The sequence below is a fragment of the Panthera tigris genome, chromosome D1 (assembly GCF_018350195.1).
Source record: "Panthera tigris isolate Pti1 chromosome D1, P.tigris_Pti1_mat1.1, whole genome shotgun sequence".
Classification (NCBI taxonomy): Eukaryota; Metazoa; Chordata; class Mammalia; order Carnivora; family Felidae; genus Panthera; species Panthera tigris.
In genome coordinates this window covers 39193014-39211137 of record NC_056669.1, presented here as the reverse complement: position 1 = coordinate 39211137, position 18124 = coordinate 39193014, and the positions used below count along the sequence as shown (strand labels likewise).

Sequence of the window (18124 nt, the reverse complement as noted above, 5' to 3'; positions counted from 1 at the left end):
TCTTTCTTTCTTTCTTTCTTTCTATGGGAACTGGCAAGTTGTCCTCCAAAAAATTGCACATTTACACTTCCACCATTTGTTTATGAGCTGGCCTGTTAACTCCTACAACTTCACCAGTCCTCAATATTCTCAAATCTGATGGGTGAAAACTTGTATATAATAATTTCTAAAAACTCACACAGTCTCAAGTGCATAAAACCAAATGAATGTTTTAAAAATACTCTTATATTGTTAATGTTACCACTGCTCAAAACCTTTGCCAAATCAAAATCCCTTCCTGGGGATAACCTTCAGAACAACTTAATAAGCTACCCCCTCCCAAATCACTTTTTACTTTATATTCATGGTTTATTTTGCATCCCAAATGATCTTCCTCATCTTGAGTGCTGACACCAAGGATTTGCTTGGGGACTCTAGCCCCTCCTTTCAATAATAGTCATCAACACCTCCCAGTGATAATAAGCAAAAAGAAAGTACGTTAAATAAATTGTGAATATACAAATCTCTGGGAAAATTTCTACTGATATTGATTTGTATCATATAATCAAAGCAAAATGGGTGCTCTCAGTTGAAGTTTCTAGACAAGTCCACCACCCTCCCATCCTCCCCCAGCTACTGACCTTCAGTAAATTCAGAAGCTTCCAAGCCATGCATTTTGTTCACAGGGCTTTGGTGTATGGTGTATACTCATGCCACTCATTCATTATTTCATTCAACAGATGTTTGATACTGAGCACCCACTATACCAAGCACTGAGGTACATCTTGAATATAAAATTATGAGCATAAGTAAACTTGGTTTGCATGGGAATTACAGTCTAACATGAGAGACACGTATCTATCAAACATTACAGACACAGTATTATCCATGTATAATTAAAAACATGGGCAAGTGCTATGAATAAATAATAGCTGATATTTACTGAATGCTTACTATATATGAGGGGCTGTGATAAATGTTTTGTAGATCACATGTCATGTAAGCCTCAACAACTCTATGCCATAAGGAGAATTATCATCCTCTTACAAATAAGAAGCTAAGATTCATAGAAGAGAAGGAAATTGCCTAAATCACAGCTAAGAAGTGAGAGAAAGAAGATTTGTTTTCAGGCAGTCTAGCTTCAATGGCTGTGAACTTAATCACTGGCTATTCCGCCATTCTCTGGCTATTCACATTCTCTTTATGTGAATGCATTTTAGAAAACTGACCTAGTCCAGCGAGTTCAGGATTGCAAGTTTGTTGAATGAATTGGTGAACAAATGAAAGAATGAAGAATGAACTTGGAATGTGTCCGCACCCATGTCCTTCTGGGCCCTTCACCTTCCAGCCTTCTTCTCAGTGCCGTCCAGTTCCTCCCCATCCTTCCAGGCCCCTACCTGCTATCCAGGTGGTTATCAAACTAGCTTTAGCAGTGGACTTGCCTTCATTGAAAAATCTTGTGCCATGTTAGTTTATATAACAGAGGAAGGGAATGCCATGCCCATTTGCCCCTACCCGCTCTGTGGTAGACCCCCACCCCCACCTAGCTGAGCCCAAAATTTCATTCAACACATCACTCTATTTTACTCTCCAGTTGTCCTATATGATAACGATTCCTATTCTGGTCTGCTAAACAGAACCGTAGGCTCTCTGGAGAAAAGATGAATGTCTTACTCTTCCTTCCTATCTTTTATGAGACCTCAAACAAGTGCTGAATCAGTAATAAGTGCCCAAGAATTTCATTATTTCTTCCGCCCTTTCTCCTTTCCTTCTTGAGGTGATGTTAAATGGAGTGGATTCAAATCTTCCTGATTGGTACAAGAGGACCATCAGAAGGGGTCCTTATGAACATTTATTGAGCGTCTGGTTTTGTTTTGTTGCTTTGTATACATTGTGTCATCTAGTTTTCACATTCCTATGGGGTCGATATCCCCATTCTAGCTTTCCTGATAGGAAACCAAGGCACTGAGAATTTAAGTAACTTGCCTCAATCCCACAGGAAATACATTTTTATTCATATGTGTTTGATTCCAAAGCTCCGGCCCCGTCCGCTATAGCATGTGATCTCTGTATTTTAAGTACGTTTTATCTTTTCTTGGAAGGAGCTCTATACCCAGATGGAACATCTGGAAGGAATAAGGATGATGATATGGTTCCTCCTGGCAAAAACTACACCTATGTCTGGCCAGTGAGAGAAGAATATGCCCCTGCTCCAGCGGATGCCAACTGCCTGACCTGGGTGTACCATTCGCACATCGACGCTCCTAAGGACATCTGCTCTGGGTTAATTGGCCCACTGCTAGTGTGCAAGGAAGGTAAAGAGAGCCCCCTCCAACACACACACACACACACACACACACACACACACACACACAGAGAAGCCTATTCCCAGAGGTGTTGAAAAGTGTATCTAAATTTCAGGTCTTGTTTTGCCCACCTGCCTTGCTGTGTATGGAATGTGCCTTTTCTTCCAAGCTTTCTGTAGGATTCGGGAAATTCTTCTAACATAGAAGGTCAATCTGATGCCACAGCAGGGACAATAATTCAGACTTCAAGCATCATAGCCTTCTGAAACTTGCATGCTTTTCTTTTTCAAACAACAGGGATATTCCCTATTGAGAGCCATTCAGGCCACCCTGACACCACACGTAGGCAAGTGAAAAATGTAGCCCAATGAACATGGGTGCTTTTATTTTGTTATTTCAACTGCTTGATCATTTTGTGATTTTGTTCGCTATTGCTGTCAGTAAAGCTGACTCCCTTTAGGAGCAAGATTTTCAAGTCTGTGGTTGTGAAGACTTCTGTTTTATGACTTTTCTCTTCAGGCTCTGTCATTTCTATTAAAATCCTTTGCTGCTTTCATGTTGTGGTTACTTCTGTACATGTAAATCTTGATGAACCTTTACACTTACCTGGTACCATTGGCAAGAAACAAAACTCAACTTGATCTAATCCACTTTGAACTTTTTTCTCTACTCTTTTAAATGTCCCCGACAGGTATCCTGAATAAATATTCAGGAACAAGGACAGATGTGGACCGAGAGTTCATTATAATGTTTACTCTGGTGGATGAGAACCAAAGCTGGTACCTTGATGAAAATATCAGACATTTCTGCACTGACCCTGATTCAGTTGACAAAAAAGATGCTGTTTTCCAAAGAAGTAACAAAATGCATGGTGAGTATTTCCTGTGTTGTCACGTATGTACCAAATACCTTTTGTGTATCTGCTACTATGAGGGATGCAAAAACACAGAAGTGTCCAACCTGGTTTTCTAGGATTTATAGCTCAGGGATAAGAGTGATTAGAAAGTGATATGAAACACAATACATGTCAGATCCTAAAACAATGTGAGAAGGGAGAAAGCGATAGTTATAAGCTAAATTGGGTATGACAAAGCTATGATATAGAAAATGGAAGGATAAATGTTCTAATTAAGAAAGAATCAGGAGGTGAGCCTAGAGAGGATGGATGGGTTTATACTGATGGGAGAAAGGAGAATGAATCATCATCATATAACAATCCTGTGGTTTGCAACCTTCTGCATTTATCCAGTAACCATTTTCTGAGTGGCTGCCAAGTTCAAGAACTATGCTATATGCTGTGTTTAAATACACACTGCTGAATCTGTTATGTTTCCCAGACATTCTTTCAGTCAACATCTATTGAGCATTCACGATGTGCCAGACCCTGTATTTGTTGAAAATAATGAATCTCTATAGTTACGCTGGCCATTGAGACAGAACACGTACCCATTTCTGTTTTGCAGAGCAGTGGCTTAATACAGAATTTTAGGACTTGGGGATTATTAAGTAGTCTCATTCCACTGTTTTCCCAGAGAGTTCTAGTGAACGGAAAGAACATCTTCAATGTAAACAAACTCTCCATGTCATTCATTGATAAATTTCCTCCATATTTGCTTGTCTGTCTCCCAGAGTCATCCTAACCAAGGCAGCATCAATGTAGTCATAAAATCATAGGAGAGAGGGAAGGAGCTGACAACCATCTGACCTCCCCCATTTTACAGATGAAGAAACTGAGGTCAAGGGACCATCAATGACTTGCCTGAGGTCAAAGTGGTGATTAGTGCCAGAGTTGCCTGACAGAACCTGAGAGAGAAGTCCCATAGCAAATAAATTTTAATTTGGTTGTGTTTGATTCCAAAGTGTGCAGAAGTGTGAGTGTCCCTGTTCTGACTGTTTCCATTGCATCACACACCCTCTCTTTTCTTCCTAGTGCTATTTCAGCCACCTTGTGTGATGTGGATGTTGGGCAAATATTTTAGGAAGGAAGAAGTAATGGAGAGAAGGAGGGAGGCAGCGAAAGAAACGAAGGATGGAATAAACAAAGACTTAAATTCAAATCATTGCTGTGTCCAGTCAACTTGTACCCCTATTCCTTACAAAATGGTAGCGATAATCTCAAATCTTGCTGAAAACTACTAACCGTGATGGTTTACGACTCAGCTGTCCACATAATTCTTACTCTTTCAAATGAAAATGTCCAACAAAAGAGAATGAACCGCATAAGCAAATACAGACTATATTTAAAATAAAATCCATCCTGGGTGCAGAAGTAGGTGTTTGTAAACAAGCAGTCCTTCTTCAAGCTGGTAAAGGAGACCCAATGATAGAAAACAGAAAAACTTAAAAAACAACAAAAAAAATGCTTAACCAATATAAGATTTATTGAAACATTTATTTAAATTTACTAAAATTATTCAGAATCAATTGTGCTGCCTTAATCATCATTATCTTAGTAACAGTTGCTTCTTAACTCAGTTTGAATTTAGGAAGTGATGTTGTGAGGGACGCCTGGGTGGCTCAGTCGGTTAAGCGTCTGACTCTTGGTTGTGACTCAGGTCATGATCTCACAGTTCATGGGGTTCTCTCTCTCTGCCCCTCCCCTGCTTACTCTCTCTCTCTCTCCCTCACTCTCTTTCTCTCAGAATAAATGAATAAACCCTTAAAAAATAAAAAATTCCTAAAAAAAAAAAAAGAAGAAGAAGAAGAAGTGATGTTATGACTCTTTAAAACCCTGAATCAAGTTTTCTTCCGCTCTTGGTCAAGTCCTTGCTGCCATTCAGATGATTTGAAAGAGTGGATCTTGGACTTCCAGTGTCGGCTCAATCAGTAAGATTCTGCCCCAGCAAGACCTAGTAAAAACACTGGTTTTTCTCCCTCATTTTAAAGTAACAAAACTTTAAGGTAACATGTCTTATAGGTCCCTTCTAGTCAGCTCCTTTTCTTTTCCTTCTTGTTGCAAGCTTTGGTTACTCAAGTTAAGTAGCTACTAGGTGCCAGCTTTTCTGCCAGGTCCTGACAGCTGTGAAATGAGTAAGACAGAGTTTCAGGAAACAGAGCCCTGTAGGGAAGTCAGGTATGAAAAGGAAGGATCTCGGCAGGAGATGGCGGAGCCATCCTGAAAGGCTGAGCAGCGCTCCGTTTACTCCTGACCTGGGTGCTGTGTTCACATAGCAGCTCCAAGGCTGTTTCCACGTGTGCTCATCTCCACTTTTGCTGAGCGCTTTTCTCTTGAAAAACCTAATACCTTTCATTCCTTTCTGGGACTATGTGAAAGGAGCCGTGCTTTTCTGCACAAAAACCTTGCAAACCGATGACCAGTGCTAACTCTTCAGCTGTGCCGGCATATGTGTTACCATTGTTTCTGGCCCTGCTCGCCTCTACAGGGGAGTCTCTCCCACCAGTGTGATTCTGTGTTTCAGCCCTCAATGGATACCTCTTTGGAAACTTCCCGGAGCCTGATATGTGTGTTGGTGAATCGGTGTCCTGGCACCTATTCGGGATGGGGAATGAGATCGACATCCATTCCATCTATTTTTATGGTAACACCTTCGTCAGCAGAGGGCATCGGACTGATGTCGTCAACCTGTTCCCAGCCACTTTCCTGACAACGGAAATGATAGTCGAGAATCCTGGGAAGTGGATGATAACCTGCCAAGTTAGTGATCACCTGCAAGGTAAAAAGGACAAGGACCAGCGTGTAGATGCTGAGAGTTGTACAACTGCACCACACAGTCAATGGTGTTCACTCAGTGCCTGCTGCTAGACAGATTCTTGCATTACATTTAATTCAATATGGAATACATAGGAATGCACATGCTCATTTATTTGCCATCCTGTCACCAGGTATTTAGTGATCACCTCTCTATGAGACAGCTGGGAGGTGAATGCAAGAAATGGTAAGACTTTCAAGGAGCCTATAGTCTAGTAGCTAGACTTAGACATTTACAAAATGAAAAAAATTTTGAGGGAGAAAAATAAAGGTTCTTTGTGCACAACAGTCAATTCTCTGGAACAATCAGAGAGACTTCCTGAGGAGTCGGCTTCTAGTCTGAGTCTTGAAATATGGGCAGGAATTGAACAGACGAAGAAGGGGAGGAAGGCTTTCCAAGTAGAGGAAGCAACACGAACCAGGAAAATACATGTTCTATATGAGCAACTCTACATAAAATGATAACATTTTACCATTGGAAAGAAGTGTATAGATAATCTGGACCCATCCACCATCCAATTCTTGAATTTCTTTTGGGACTTCTCTTTTAAGTAATCATAGCAGCCCATTTCATCTCTGGGCCACTCTGTTAGAATGTTCTTCCTTACACTGAGACAAGATCCAATGATACTTGCTAAATCCTAGCATAGGTGCATGATAGAATATTTTTTTGACTTTAATGCCTGGATAATGACTTAGCCTTGGTCCCTTGGGACCACATAGAATCGGTCTCTATTCAGTTGGAACACAGGCTTATGCCAGAGGAGTGATAGGAGAGAAGCCCACGGAGGCAGAGCCCAGTGGGAGGAGCTTTGAATGGCAAACTGAAGGAAGCAAGGCTGTGTCTGGAAGGCCACAGGGAGTGCTTCCAGATCCTTTGGCACATCAGTGACATAATCAGTGCAGCAATTTAGGAAGATAAATATGATACCTGTGCACAGAAAGGAGTTGGTGGAGAGATTCTGGCCCCTGGATGTTAGTTAACAAGCATGGTAACAATAGAGTTATGACATAGAAAAGGTCTGGCCTAAGATAGTGAAAACAGAATAGAAAAAAAAAGTGTCAATGGAAGAGACACAGAAGAAATAATGTGTAATTATCGACGAACTATACACAGTCACCAGCAGGTACAGGGATGAGACTCTCCAGGGCAGGCTTTGATGACATATTTTTGTTCCCGTCCACCTTATCTTGCTGCTGTCAGCCTCAAGCAGCTAATCTTAACATTAGTCAGCTGGATTATTCCAATTCAATTCAATTCAACAGATATAGAATTAATCAGTTAGTATGTGCCAGATACTGTTCTGGGAAGACACAGATTATGAAGACAAGATTGCTATTCTTATTTTCTCTCAGTTTCATTGAGGTATAATTGACACATAGGAATAGTATCTATTTAAGATGTGCAACTTGATGTTTTGATATATGCATACATTGTGAACTGATCACCATACTCAAGCTAGTTAATATATCCATGACCACGCATAGTTAGCTGTGTGTGTGTGTGTGTGTGTGTGTGTGTGTGTGTGTTAGGAATACTTAAGATCTCAAAGAGTACAAAGTTTCAGTTATGCAAGATGAATGAGTTCTGGAGACCTAATGTACAGCATGGTGACTATGGTCAATACTGTACTCGAAATTTCCTAAGAAGGTAGATATTAAGAGTTCTTACCACAAGATGCCTATTCTTAAATGTTATATCTGGGGAGAAACTAATTTTAAAATCAAGGTATTAGCAGCCATTTGAGACTAATAAGATTACTAAGCTTGGCCAGTGGTTGTGGACATAAGCTGGTGTTTGTACATTACTGAAATTTGATATTTTCTAAATTGTCCAAACCCTCAAAAAAAAGTTATTGTAAAAAATTAGAAAATACATTTAATTTTTTATTTTATTTTTTATTTATCTTAAAAAAATTTTTTTAACGTTTATTTATTTTTGAGACAGAGAGAGACAGAGCATGAACGGAGGAGGGTCAGAGAGAGGGAGACACAGAATCTGAAACAGACTCCGGGCTCCAAGCTGTCAGCACAGAGCCCAACGCGGGGCTTGAACTCACAGACTGTGAGATCATGACCCGAGCTGAAGTCGGACGGTCAACCGACTGAGCCACCCAGGCGCCCCTACATTTAATTTTTTAAAAGTTTATTTACTTATTTTGATAGAGGGAGAAAGAGAGAAAGAGAAAGGGAGAGAGAGAACAGTGGGGGAGGGGCAGAGAGAGAGGAGAGAGAAAATCCTAAGCAGGAGGCTCCGTGCTGTCTGCACAGAGCCCGAGGCAAGGCTCCATCTCACAAACCATGAGATCATGACCTGAGCTGAAATCAAGAGTCAAGCATTCAACCGACTGAGCCACCCAGGTGCTCCAGAAAATACATTTAATTTTTAATAACAGTAATCCTGTCTTAGGATAACGGTATCACATTTTGAGGAATATTCTCCCTATTTTCTAGACTTTTATACATAAATGCATGTTATTTATAAAATGAAATTAATCTATTAACACTGTCTTTTATCTTACTTTTCCCACTTATCAATGTAACAGAAATATATTTCCATGTCAGTCAATAGAGACCTACTTCATCATTGTATATCCTCCCTGTGTCCTTTCAAGGGAGATTACAATTTACCTAACCAATACCCCAATGCTTAACATTTGAATCCCCCCTTTTTTGTTTTTATAAACTATACTAAAAACCAGGAATTTATAGATATATTACACCTTTGTCTGACATATATTTAGGAAAACTCTTAGACTTGGAATTCTTGGGTAAAAGTGTTTGATTTCTCTCTTAAAGCTATGGACGGACATACATTGCCAAATTCTCTTTTATTCTTCACCCTTAGTGTGTGAAGATTCCCCTCCTCCCATTCATCTGCCAACACTGAGAATTATTAGTTTTTCTAATCTTTACCAATCTGATAAATGAACAAGAGTGACGCTTGATTACTATTAAGGTTGAACTTTTTTTTCATGTGTTTATAGTTAGATAGTATTTACAGAGATTTTGTGAATAATATGTTGATGTCCCTGGCCCACTTTCCATTAGGATATTTACTTTTTTCTTTCTCATTTGTCAAATATATTTACATATTGATCTGTCATCCTGTGCATTAAAATATCTCCCAACCCACCATTTACCCTTTACTTTTAACTTTGTTAAGGTCCTATTTTCTGTACAACAGTTTTAAATGTTTATGAAGTCAAAGCTATCAGTCTTTTCCTGTCTGATTTCTTATGTGAGCATTTATAGCCCGGCTTGTGGTTTTCCTCTGTTCTGCAGCTGGCATGCTGGGGCAGTACAATGTTGGTAACTGCAAAGGTGGTATTTCTCATCCCAGGATGACGGGTCAACAGAGGCGCTACTTTATAGCAGCTGAAAAAATTCTTTGGGATTATGCTCCTCAAGGCTATAACAAATTCAATGGTCTTCCCCTAAATGCCTCCGGCAGGTAAGCTCTCTTTGCTGGCATTTCTAAGACTCTCATAAGAGAGGCACCTGTTAGACTTTTCCCTGTGACCTCATTTATATACACAGGAGTTCTGAGCCTCGTAATGTACATATTGCTGAGAATTGGCAGAGTATTTATTGTTTCATGATTTGCTGGCTAAATCAGCACTAGGTTCATTCATTCATTCATGAAGCATTTCTTGAGCACCTACTGTGTGCAAACTGCAATGCTAAGTGCCATAAGAAGTACTAAGCTGACAGAGAGTAGAATAAGGCCTCTGCACATATGGAAGAGAGAGTTTTGAAGAGAGAAGAAGACAGGACCCTCTCTCACTGGAGGTGAACTGGCCAAGGAAAGTTATCCTTTCTGGTTCAAGGACAGCCTGATAGGTTATGACTTCTCTACCCAGAATGTGCTTGTCCTACCTATCCAGCAAAATGTTACTTTTTCTTCAAATTCTAATGTCACTTCCTAAGTGAAGCCTCTCCTGACTCCTGAGTCATTAGTAATCATTTTCGCTCCCAGAGCATGTAGTATTTTTCAAATTGAATCTAACAATTCATTAAGTGGATGTGGACTCCTGTGACTTGTTATTATAGAATTCTGTGTAATGGTGTCTGTGAAAGCATTTAAAATATATGGTATGATACAAGAATGATTTTTATTACCCTATGATCTCTTTTATGTCCGAGGGATTGTTTTTAAAATTTTCTTTCTGGGGCGCCTGGGTGGCGCAGTCGGTTGAGCGTCCGACTTCAGCCAGGTCACGATCTCGCGGTCCGTGAGTTCGAGCCCCGCGTCGGGCTCTGGGCTGATGGCTCGGAGCCTGGAGCCTGTTTCCGATTCTGTGTCTCCCTCTCTCTCTGCCCCTCCCCCGTTCATGCTCTGTCTCTCTCTGTCCCAAAAATAAATTTAAAAAGTTGAAAAAAAAAAAAATTTAAAATTTTCTTTCTGATTGATAAGACACCCTTTGTTTCTTTCATTGTAAATTTCACTCATTCATTCTTCCACCAAACCAAGGCACCTGACCCCAGCCTAAAGAATTTGTGTGCATCATTTATGAACGTGTTCGATATCAAAACTCTCTTTTGACCAGTATTTCTCCATAAACAGAATGAGAATTAGCACTAAGGATTCTGTCTTAGAAGCCTTCCAGGATTCTGAAGCACCTTACAAAATATAAAATATTGAATTATATTTAACTGATATTTAATGTGATATATGAAAGCACAACATAAAAAGCTATGGGAGAGTTGCAGGGAGGTGCCTAAGACAGTGTTCCCACTCTCAGGTCGGAAAGAAACTGCATGCACAGGAGAAGAGAAGTAACTTTGCAAATTACAAATAAGATTAAGATGAGTTGTCCAGACAAGTGAGTTCTCTGGGCATTTAGAGAGCACTAAGATAGCCAGGGAACCCTTCACAGAGTCAATGGAACTTAAGCAGGGTCCTAAAGAATAACAGAATTCATGAAAGTGAATAGTAAAGAGAGAAATTTTATTTTATTTTTAATGTTTATTTTTGATAGAGAGAGAGAGAGAGAGCAAGGGAGGGGCAGAGAGAGAGAGGGAGACACAGAATCCAAAGCAGGCTCTGAGCTGTCAGCACAGAGGCTGACATGGGATCCGAACCCACAAACTGTGAGATCATGACCTGAGCCGAAGTCAGAAGCTTAACTGGCTGAGCCACCCAGGCGCCCCGAAAGAGAGATATTTTAGATGCAGGGGTTAGTTAGATCAAAGTGACTGGAGCGAATATTTGCATAGAGCCATAGGAAGAGAACTGGGTAAACTGGATCTCAACTGCATAGGGCCCATCATCCTTTTGAACTTGATCTGATTGGCATTTGCATGTGAGTGAAGATGCTGGAGCAGGTAAATGACCGTGAATATTACCATCTTGGGGATTAATATTATAGTCGTGTGTATGTCGAAGGGAAACTCCGAGTGAGCCAATGGAAGAGGGAGGGTGCCAAGAGCACAGTCGGAGCTCCGTGTAATGTTGCCAACACAAGGCGACGAGGGCAGGTACTGGGGTTGCAGCAGTGGGAAGAAAGGAAAGGAAAAGATGCCAAAAGGGCACAGAAAGGAAGGAAGCAGCAAAAGGCTACAAAATAAGGGTGAACAAGATAAGGGGATGAGGCAGAGAAAGAGGACAAAGTCAGCCCGTGTGACTCCAAGAGCGAAGGCACCATTGGCAGAAATAAGGTGTCTAGGACAGTGCTAGTCAGAATGTACGTTACTGTATTTCACATTTGGAATTTGGCTTTTCATGTATGTCGTTCGTACGATAACTCCGCCAGCGAAGCTATTTGATGAACTAGACACTTCATTCCTTGATCATGCCAGATATGAAAGAGCTTACTATATGCAAGACTATTCATACTGACATCAGCAAGAGGTATAGAGGGATACTTACTCTGCAAAGAAACCAGTTAGCTCTTTACTTTGTAGGACATCATTCTGGGACTCTGACGCCGGTAAGTAAGGAGTTCACCTGTGCTTTCTTCGGTTGCTGGACCTCCGGGGAAGAAAGTACAGTGGCTGAGAGAGGAATGAGCTTGACCACCATCCAGCCCCCCGGAGACTTTCAAAGCTGGCTAATTATCCCTGGGAACTTAGTTGAAGACGGTTCTGTCTTTCCTGGGGAGATACCTGGGTGGGTGGACGAGCTAAGGACAATCAAAGGGAGCTCCATAATTAAGGCATCTGGTGCATATGTAGAGATGTGCTCTCAGCCAGGTTCCTATTCTTTACACAGTGACTCCGAGCTCTACTTCACACAAGGGGACAACAGAATTGGAGGAAAATATTGGAAGGCTCAGTATATGGAGTATGTTGATGCAACTTTTACTCGAAGAAAGAGACTCTCTGAGGCAGAAGCCCATCTTGGAATTCTTGGTAGAATAAAACCATCTGTCATGTTTTGAATGGGGGGAGATGCTTTAGTGGGGCATATATGTCTATGTGGAATGACTCTTCCTCTCCTGCCTATATTCACTTCTCTCTGCCTCTTTTCATCCTCTTCTCCCTCCTCCTCTTGATATTTTTCAGGCCCCGTCATCAGGGCTGAGGTGGGTGATACCCTGTTAGTGACCTTTGCCAACAAAGCCGACAAAGTCTACAGCATTTTGCCTCATGGCGTCATCTATGACAAGGCCTCTGATGCAGCCCCAAACGTCGATGGTGAGTCTCAGCCTGGCCTCTGGGAGGAAAGAAGATGAGTAAACAGAGGACTTAGAAGTGGGTAGATTTGGTTCAAGTCCTGGTCCCTTTCCTTACCGGCCCTGTGAGCTTGTGCCATCATTTAAACTTTCTGAACTTTATTCTTCTCCCCTACTGAGGCAGGTAGTGACACTCACCTCACAGGGCTTCAGGACGAGCTGGAGAGAATTCAGGGCAGGGTCTGCCCCACAGTAGGCACTTAGGAGATGTTGATGCCTTTCCTTCTCTTTCAGCAATGTAATAAATCTCAATGTGGGCTATGTTCACAGTCACCCTAAGATGGAGAGATTTTTAGCCACGGGTTGTGGGGATTCTGTGGGTGAAGGCTGAGGAAAAAATCCGATTTCCAATGTTTGGTTGTCTTCAAAATCTTACACATGGTCTTTGTTCTGTCTCTGTTGACAAATATTTATTAAAACCAGTCTTTTATGCCTACCATCATATATGGCCTCTCCTCATTACACAGGAGGTAATAGAGACTCTACATATAAGAAAGGCAGTTTCTGCCCAGTGGCTGCAGGAACTATCTTCCACTCATGATATTGCTCTTGGGAAACTCCTGATATCTTTGGAAGCCTTCCCCATTATGGCAACAGACATCATGAGTTCGGGGATACTTCTTTGTGCCCAATGATGGGGCTAGGCCCAGTCCAGAGCAGGTGTGAGGTGATGGGGAGGGAACAGAGAAGGAAAGAATGGAGGGAGAATTCCCCCTCCTCAGACCCATCATCACTCTCCCCACCTGGAGCATCATCTCTTGTACCTGCACTTCCTTGGTCAAATGGTCACAAGCACTGTGTGTGTGTGTGTGTGTGTGTGTGTGTGTGTGTGTGTGTATGCGCGCACCCAGAAAGAACACCAGTGATAGCCCAAATGTCTATATTTTCTATTGTTTAACTTAGCAAACTGATTGGGCGCCTTTTTGCAAAACTCTGAACAATATGCAGAGAGTTTCTGACCTCAGTCTAGCTGGAGAGACTCAACGTGTTCATTTAGCAATATAGTATACAGGTCGAGTGCAAAGTCTTGGGAACCAGACAGTGCTGAGTTTGAATCCCAGATCTGTCACTCATCAGCCTTGTCACCTTGAGTATTCACCTACCTCCTCTATCTTATGATTATGTGGGGTTATTTTCTAGTTCAACCTTCTAGATTTCAAATTCTATTTTTTTAAAGATTTTTTTTGCATTTCCTTTTTTTTAGTGTTTATTTATTTTTGAGAGAGAGAGAGGCGGGGGGCAGAGAGAGAGAGGGAGACAGAATCCCAAGCAGGCTCCCTGCTGTCAGCACAGAGCCCTATGTGCAGCTCCAGCTCACAAAGCTGTGAGATCATGACCTGAGCCGAAATCAAGAGTCAGACGCTTAACCTACTGAGCCACCCAGGCACCTCAAGATTTCCAACTCTTTAAAGTGAGGTCTCTTGCTTAGCTTTCTGGGATATCCTCGTAGTGCCAACTTTAATATATTCCACATACAAAGGCGCTCAATGATATTTTATAGATTTACATTTAATTGTGAAATAGGCAACTGTCATTCTTTTAATATTTGCTAAACCTAGTATTTGAGTAAGAAATAACATCTATGAAGGTACTAAATGTAATCTCTGAAGAAGATCACCCTTTGATCCAAACTTCTCTCTCATAAAACATCGGACCGTGGCAGTGGTCTCCCTGGTAGCATACACACGTGGGAACAACTGTCCTTCTACAAAATACATCATCAGAGAGAGACCCAGGGCTGGAAGACCCAGTCCAACAAGTTTAATGTCGTTGGCTCTGGCTTTGAGTAACTTTCATTTACCTCCTCAGGATTTCTGAAACCAGGGGCACATGTTAAGCCGGGTGAAACCTTCACGTACAAATGGACGGTGCCTGAAAGTGTAAGCCCGACAGCCAGTGATCCCCCCTGTCTGACCTACCTTTACTTCTCAGCGGTTAAGCCAATCCAGGACACCAGCTCTGGCCTTGTGGGGCCCTTGCTAGTCTGTAAAAAGGGCGTTCTCAATGCTGATGGGACACAGGTAGGCCATCAAAGATCACCAAGTTCTTCTCAGGGTTGTATGTGGGAGACACCAGGAATATGGCTAGGGATTAAATAGTAATAAAGGGTCAGGTACGAAAAGCAGTGTTTCCTCCACCCTCTTAATGTTGATTTCTACATAATGAGTAATTTATTTTATTTTTTTGTAAATTTAAGATCTGAACTTAAATTTAATGTAATCTTAATGTGAAGTTAAGATCTAAAACTTACAGATGCCCACCCAGAAACCCAGGATTTCTGCTCGTTGTGGATGGGATTCAGTGGGTCCCTTTCCCTGTGCATTGTTTTGATTCTAGAATCTTCGGAGGTCCACATGGAATGTGAATTGGGGCCCTTTCTTCTTGGACGAGGCTTCTCAGACTTGGCCACGTGGGGAACCTTTTAAACATCTCTTATTCAGGCACTCCAGACCAATTAAATCAGAATCTGCAGGGGCTCTCCAATGTGTAACCGAGGCTGAGAACCACTGTAACTCACCGCTGTAAGCCGAAAGTTAATCGTTAGGATCGAAGGCACAAGAAAGCATGTAGATAAATTCTTACAAGTCCCACCTTTGAGGCTCCCCTGGTTGCACTGACTAGTGTGGCACAGCACAACACTTCAAGCTATGTCTACATGATATTAAACACACTGATGAGAAGAGGCAAATCTAATCATGTCACCATTGTGGTTTACTTCACCAATCAGAAATAGCAAGACTATTTATTTAAGTGGTGTATTATATGATGTTTGGCATTGTAAGCACCCACTTCTGGACTCAACGGGATTTCTAGGTAGAGGACACAAAGTGTCTCGGTCCGCCTCAGACTTGTACTTCCCTGCACAAAGTTCCAACCCTAGAAATGTCTATTAGAGGCTGTGTCCCTGGCCCTCGGAATTGGCCCTCGGTAACGCACGTGCAATAAGACTGAATACAGTTGCACTGTACAACAAGAATCATATAGGGCAAAGCAGAATGACTATCCCTATTTTTTAACTAAGATGTTTATTTATTTATTTGGAGAGACAGAGAGAGAGCATGCATGCGTGCACAAGCGGGGGAGGGGCAGAGAGAGAGGGAGAGAGCGAATCTCAAGCAGGCTCCGAGTTCAGCACGGAGCCCAAAACAGGTCTCGCTCTCACAACCGTGAGATCATGACCCGAGCCGAAATCAAGAGTTGGCAGTTTAACCGACTAAGCCACCCAGTGCCCTAACGATCCCTATTTTAAAGCCGAAGAAACTGAGGCTCAGAGACAGTGAGTGACATCCCAAGAGACACCCCTAGTAAGTAGTGAAACTCGGCAGTAGAACGCGGGACTTTGAGCTTCCAACTTTGTTTGTGGTTTTGTTTTTGTTTTTTTTCCAAGACACCACCCTGCTTCCTCTAGCTCAATACCTGAGCCCAGGAAATTGAGTGCCAAAAAACTTGTGTAAGGAGGCCCTGATTTTCCCCCAACTGCATCTATTTAATGGTGGCTTGAATGCTTGCTAGAAGCACCTTATGGTACGTGGGGGGGTGTTGCCTGAGCCAACACCATTCGTGGCCAATCCATTTCCACCAAGTTCATGAAAAAATTAACCGTAACCCGAAATATTCCCTACTTGGGATTTGGCCGAGCGAGGAATCCATTTGGCCAGACAGAAAGTTATTTTCAACGCAAAAAATACTTAGGAAACACATACTGAACCAGGCCCTCTATAGGTAAAAGCTTAAGTCTCTTCCAGGTAGGTAGGTAGAGAACATAAAAGGTGTTTTCATCTCTTTCCAGTAAATTCTCCCAGAGGTGAATGGTTGTCACAGAATCTAACCAGGTGCTATAGGGCCCTTTCTAACATTTATGACCTTCTGCAACAGCCACTTAAACTCCCTGTTTGTCTATCCAGCCGTTTATACCGCCCTTATATTTTTTTATTTTGAATAATTCAGTTTCAGATTTATGTAAAAGTTGCAAAGAAAAAAAACCCACAAAGAATTCCCATATATCCTTCGCCCAGATTGCCCAAATGTAAACATTTTATCTAATTTGCTTTCTTAGCCTTCTCTTTATTTTTCTGGGTTTTGTTCCCCTAAACTATTTGAGGTAGGTTATAGATATGACATCTCTTCAATGTGTTTCCTAAAAGCAAAGTCACTTTCGGACATAAACACAATGTAATTATCCAAGTCAGGAAATTAACCTTAATACTGTACTATTATCAAAGTTGAGTACCCTTTAAAATTTTTCTGTCTTTATCCTTTATAATAAAAGGAAAACATGTTTTTCCTCGACCAGGCTCTGGTCTACATCATGCATCATTGCTTCAAGCCCCTCTTTCTCCTGTGATCGGTTTCATCACAGGGAAGCAAGTGTGACTTTTTTTCTTTAAAAAAAATTTTTTTAATGTTTATTTTTGAGAGAGAGAGAGTGTGTGAGTTGGGGAGGTACAGAGAGAGAGGGAGACACAGAACTCAAAGCAGGCCCCAGGCTCCGAACTGTCAGCACAGAGCCTGACACGGGGCTCGAACTCACAGACTCACGGACCGTGCGATCATGACCGGAGCCAAAGTCGGTCGCTCAACCGACTGAGCCACCCAGGCGCCCCACAAGTGTGACTTTTCTAAAATGCAAACAAGATCACGTAATATCCATGTTAAACACCCTCCAGTGACTTCCTATCACGCTTGGCATAAAAATCTACATTTCTTAGCCTAGACTATGTCCCCCGGCCTCCAACTCCTTTGATGTATCTCACACACTCCCTCATGCCTACTTATACTCCATCCACATAAGCCTTCCTGTTCCTTGAACAGGCCAAGCTTATCTTTGGCTTAGGGCCTCCTCACTAGGCTCCCTCTGCCTGACATGCCTTCTTCTGACCTTTGCGTGGCTGGCTCTTCCTGTCACCTCCTTAGAAGAGTCTTCCCTGATCACCAAGCTAAAGTCATATGCTATCACATGACCCGATTTTAATATCACTTACCCCCAGAGGACATTTTCTTTGTTTACTTTTGATGTGTTATAGAACGTTTCTCCTCACAAGAATGTGAGTACCACAGAGCAGGAGACTTGTCTGTCTTATCTTCCTTTCCCAGAACAATGCCTGGTGCATTGTTGACACTCGACCAATATTATGGTTGATGAATGAAATACAGAGTAAGCATTCTCATCTTCAAAGTCGTTATTAAGAAGTTTAGTTAACAGAAAGGGCCACATTACACACACACTCAAACACTCCATGTGTGGCCTGCAAATAGACACTAAAAATTCCAGGACAAGCTTATTTGCCAAACTCCCCACATCCACGTTTTAAACACTCAGAGTTGTGTGAAGGACCATGGTTCAGACATCCCAGCTTCCCTACTGCTGTGGGAACCTAAAACATAGTGATGTTAAGTGCTTTTCACAGAATAGCCTTGTGCTGCAGATGCTAGCCATCACTCAGGTACATTCC

General features: G+C 41.8%; 1 protein-coding gene across 1 annotated transcript in view; it reads left to right on the top strand.

The window, feature by feature from the left end:
* Positions 1 to 18124, top strand: part of HEPHL1 (hephaestin like 1) — an 82317-nt gene that overhangs the window by 20037 nt on the left and 44156 nt on the right. Inside the window, exons 3-9 of the mRNA XM_007079029.3 lie at positions 2082 to 2294; positions 2977 to 3156; positions 5705 to 5959; positions 9280 to 9448; positions 12209 to 12348; positions 12502 to 12633; positions 14481 to 14692. Coding sequence (XP_007079091.1) covers positions 2082 to 2294; positions 2977 to 3156; positions 5705 to 5959; positions 9280 to 9448; positions 12209 to 12348; positions 12502 to 12633; positions 14481 to 14692 — 1301 coding nt within the window. The remainder of the gene's footprint in view (positions 1 to 2081; positions 2295 to 2976; positions 3157 to 5704; positions 5960 to 9279; positions 9449 to 12208; positions 12349 to 12501; positions 12634 to 14480; positions 14693 to 18124) is intronic.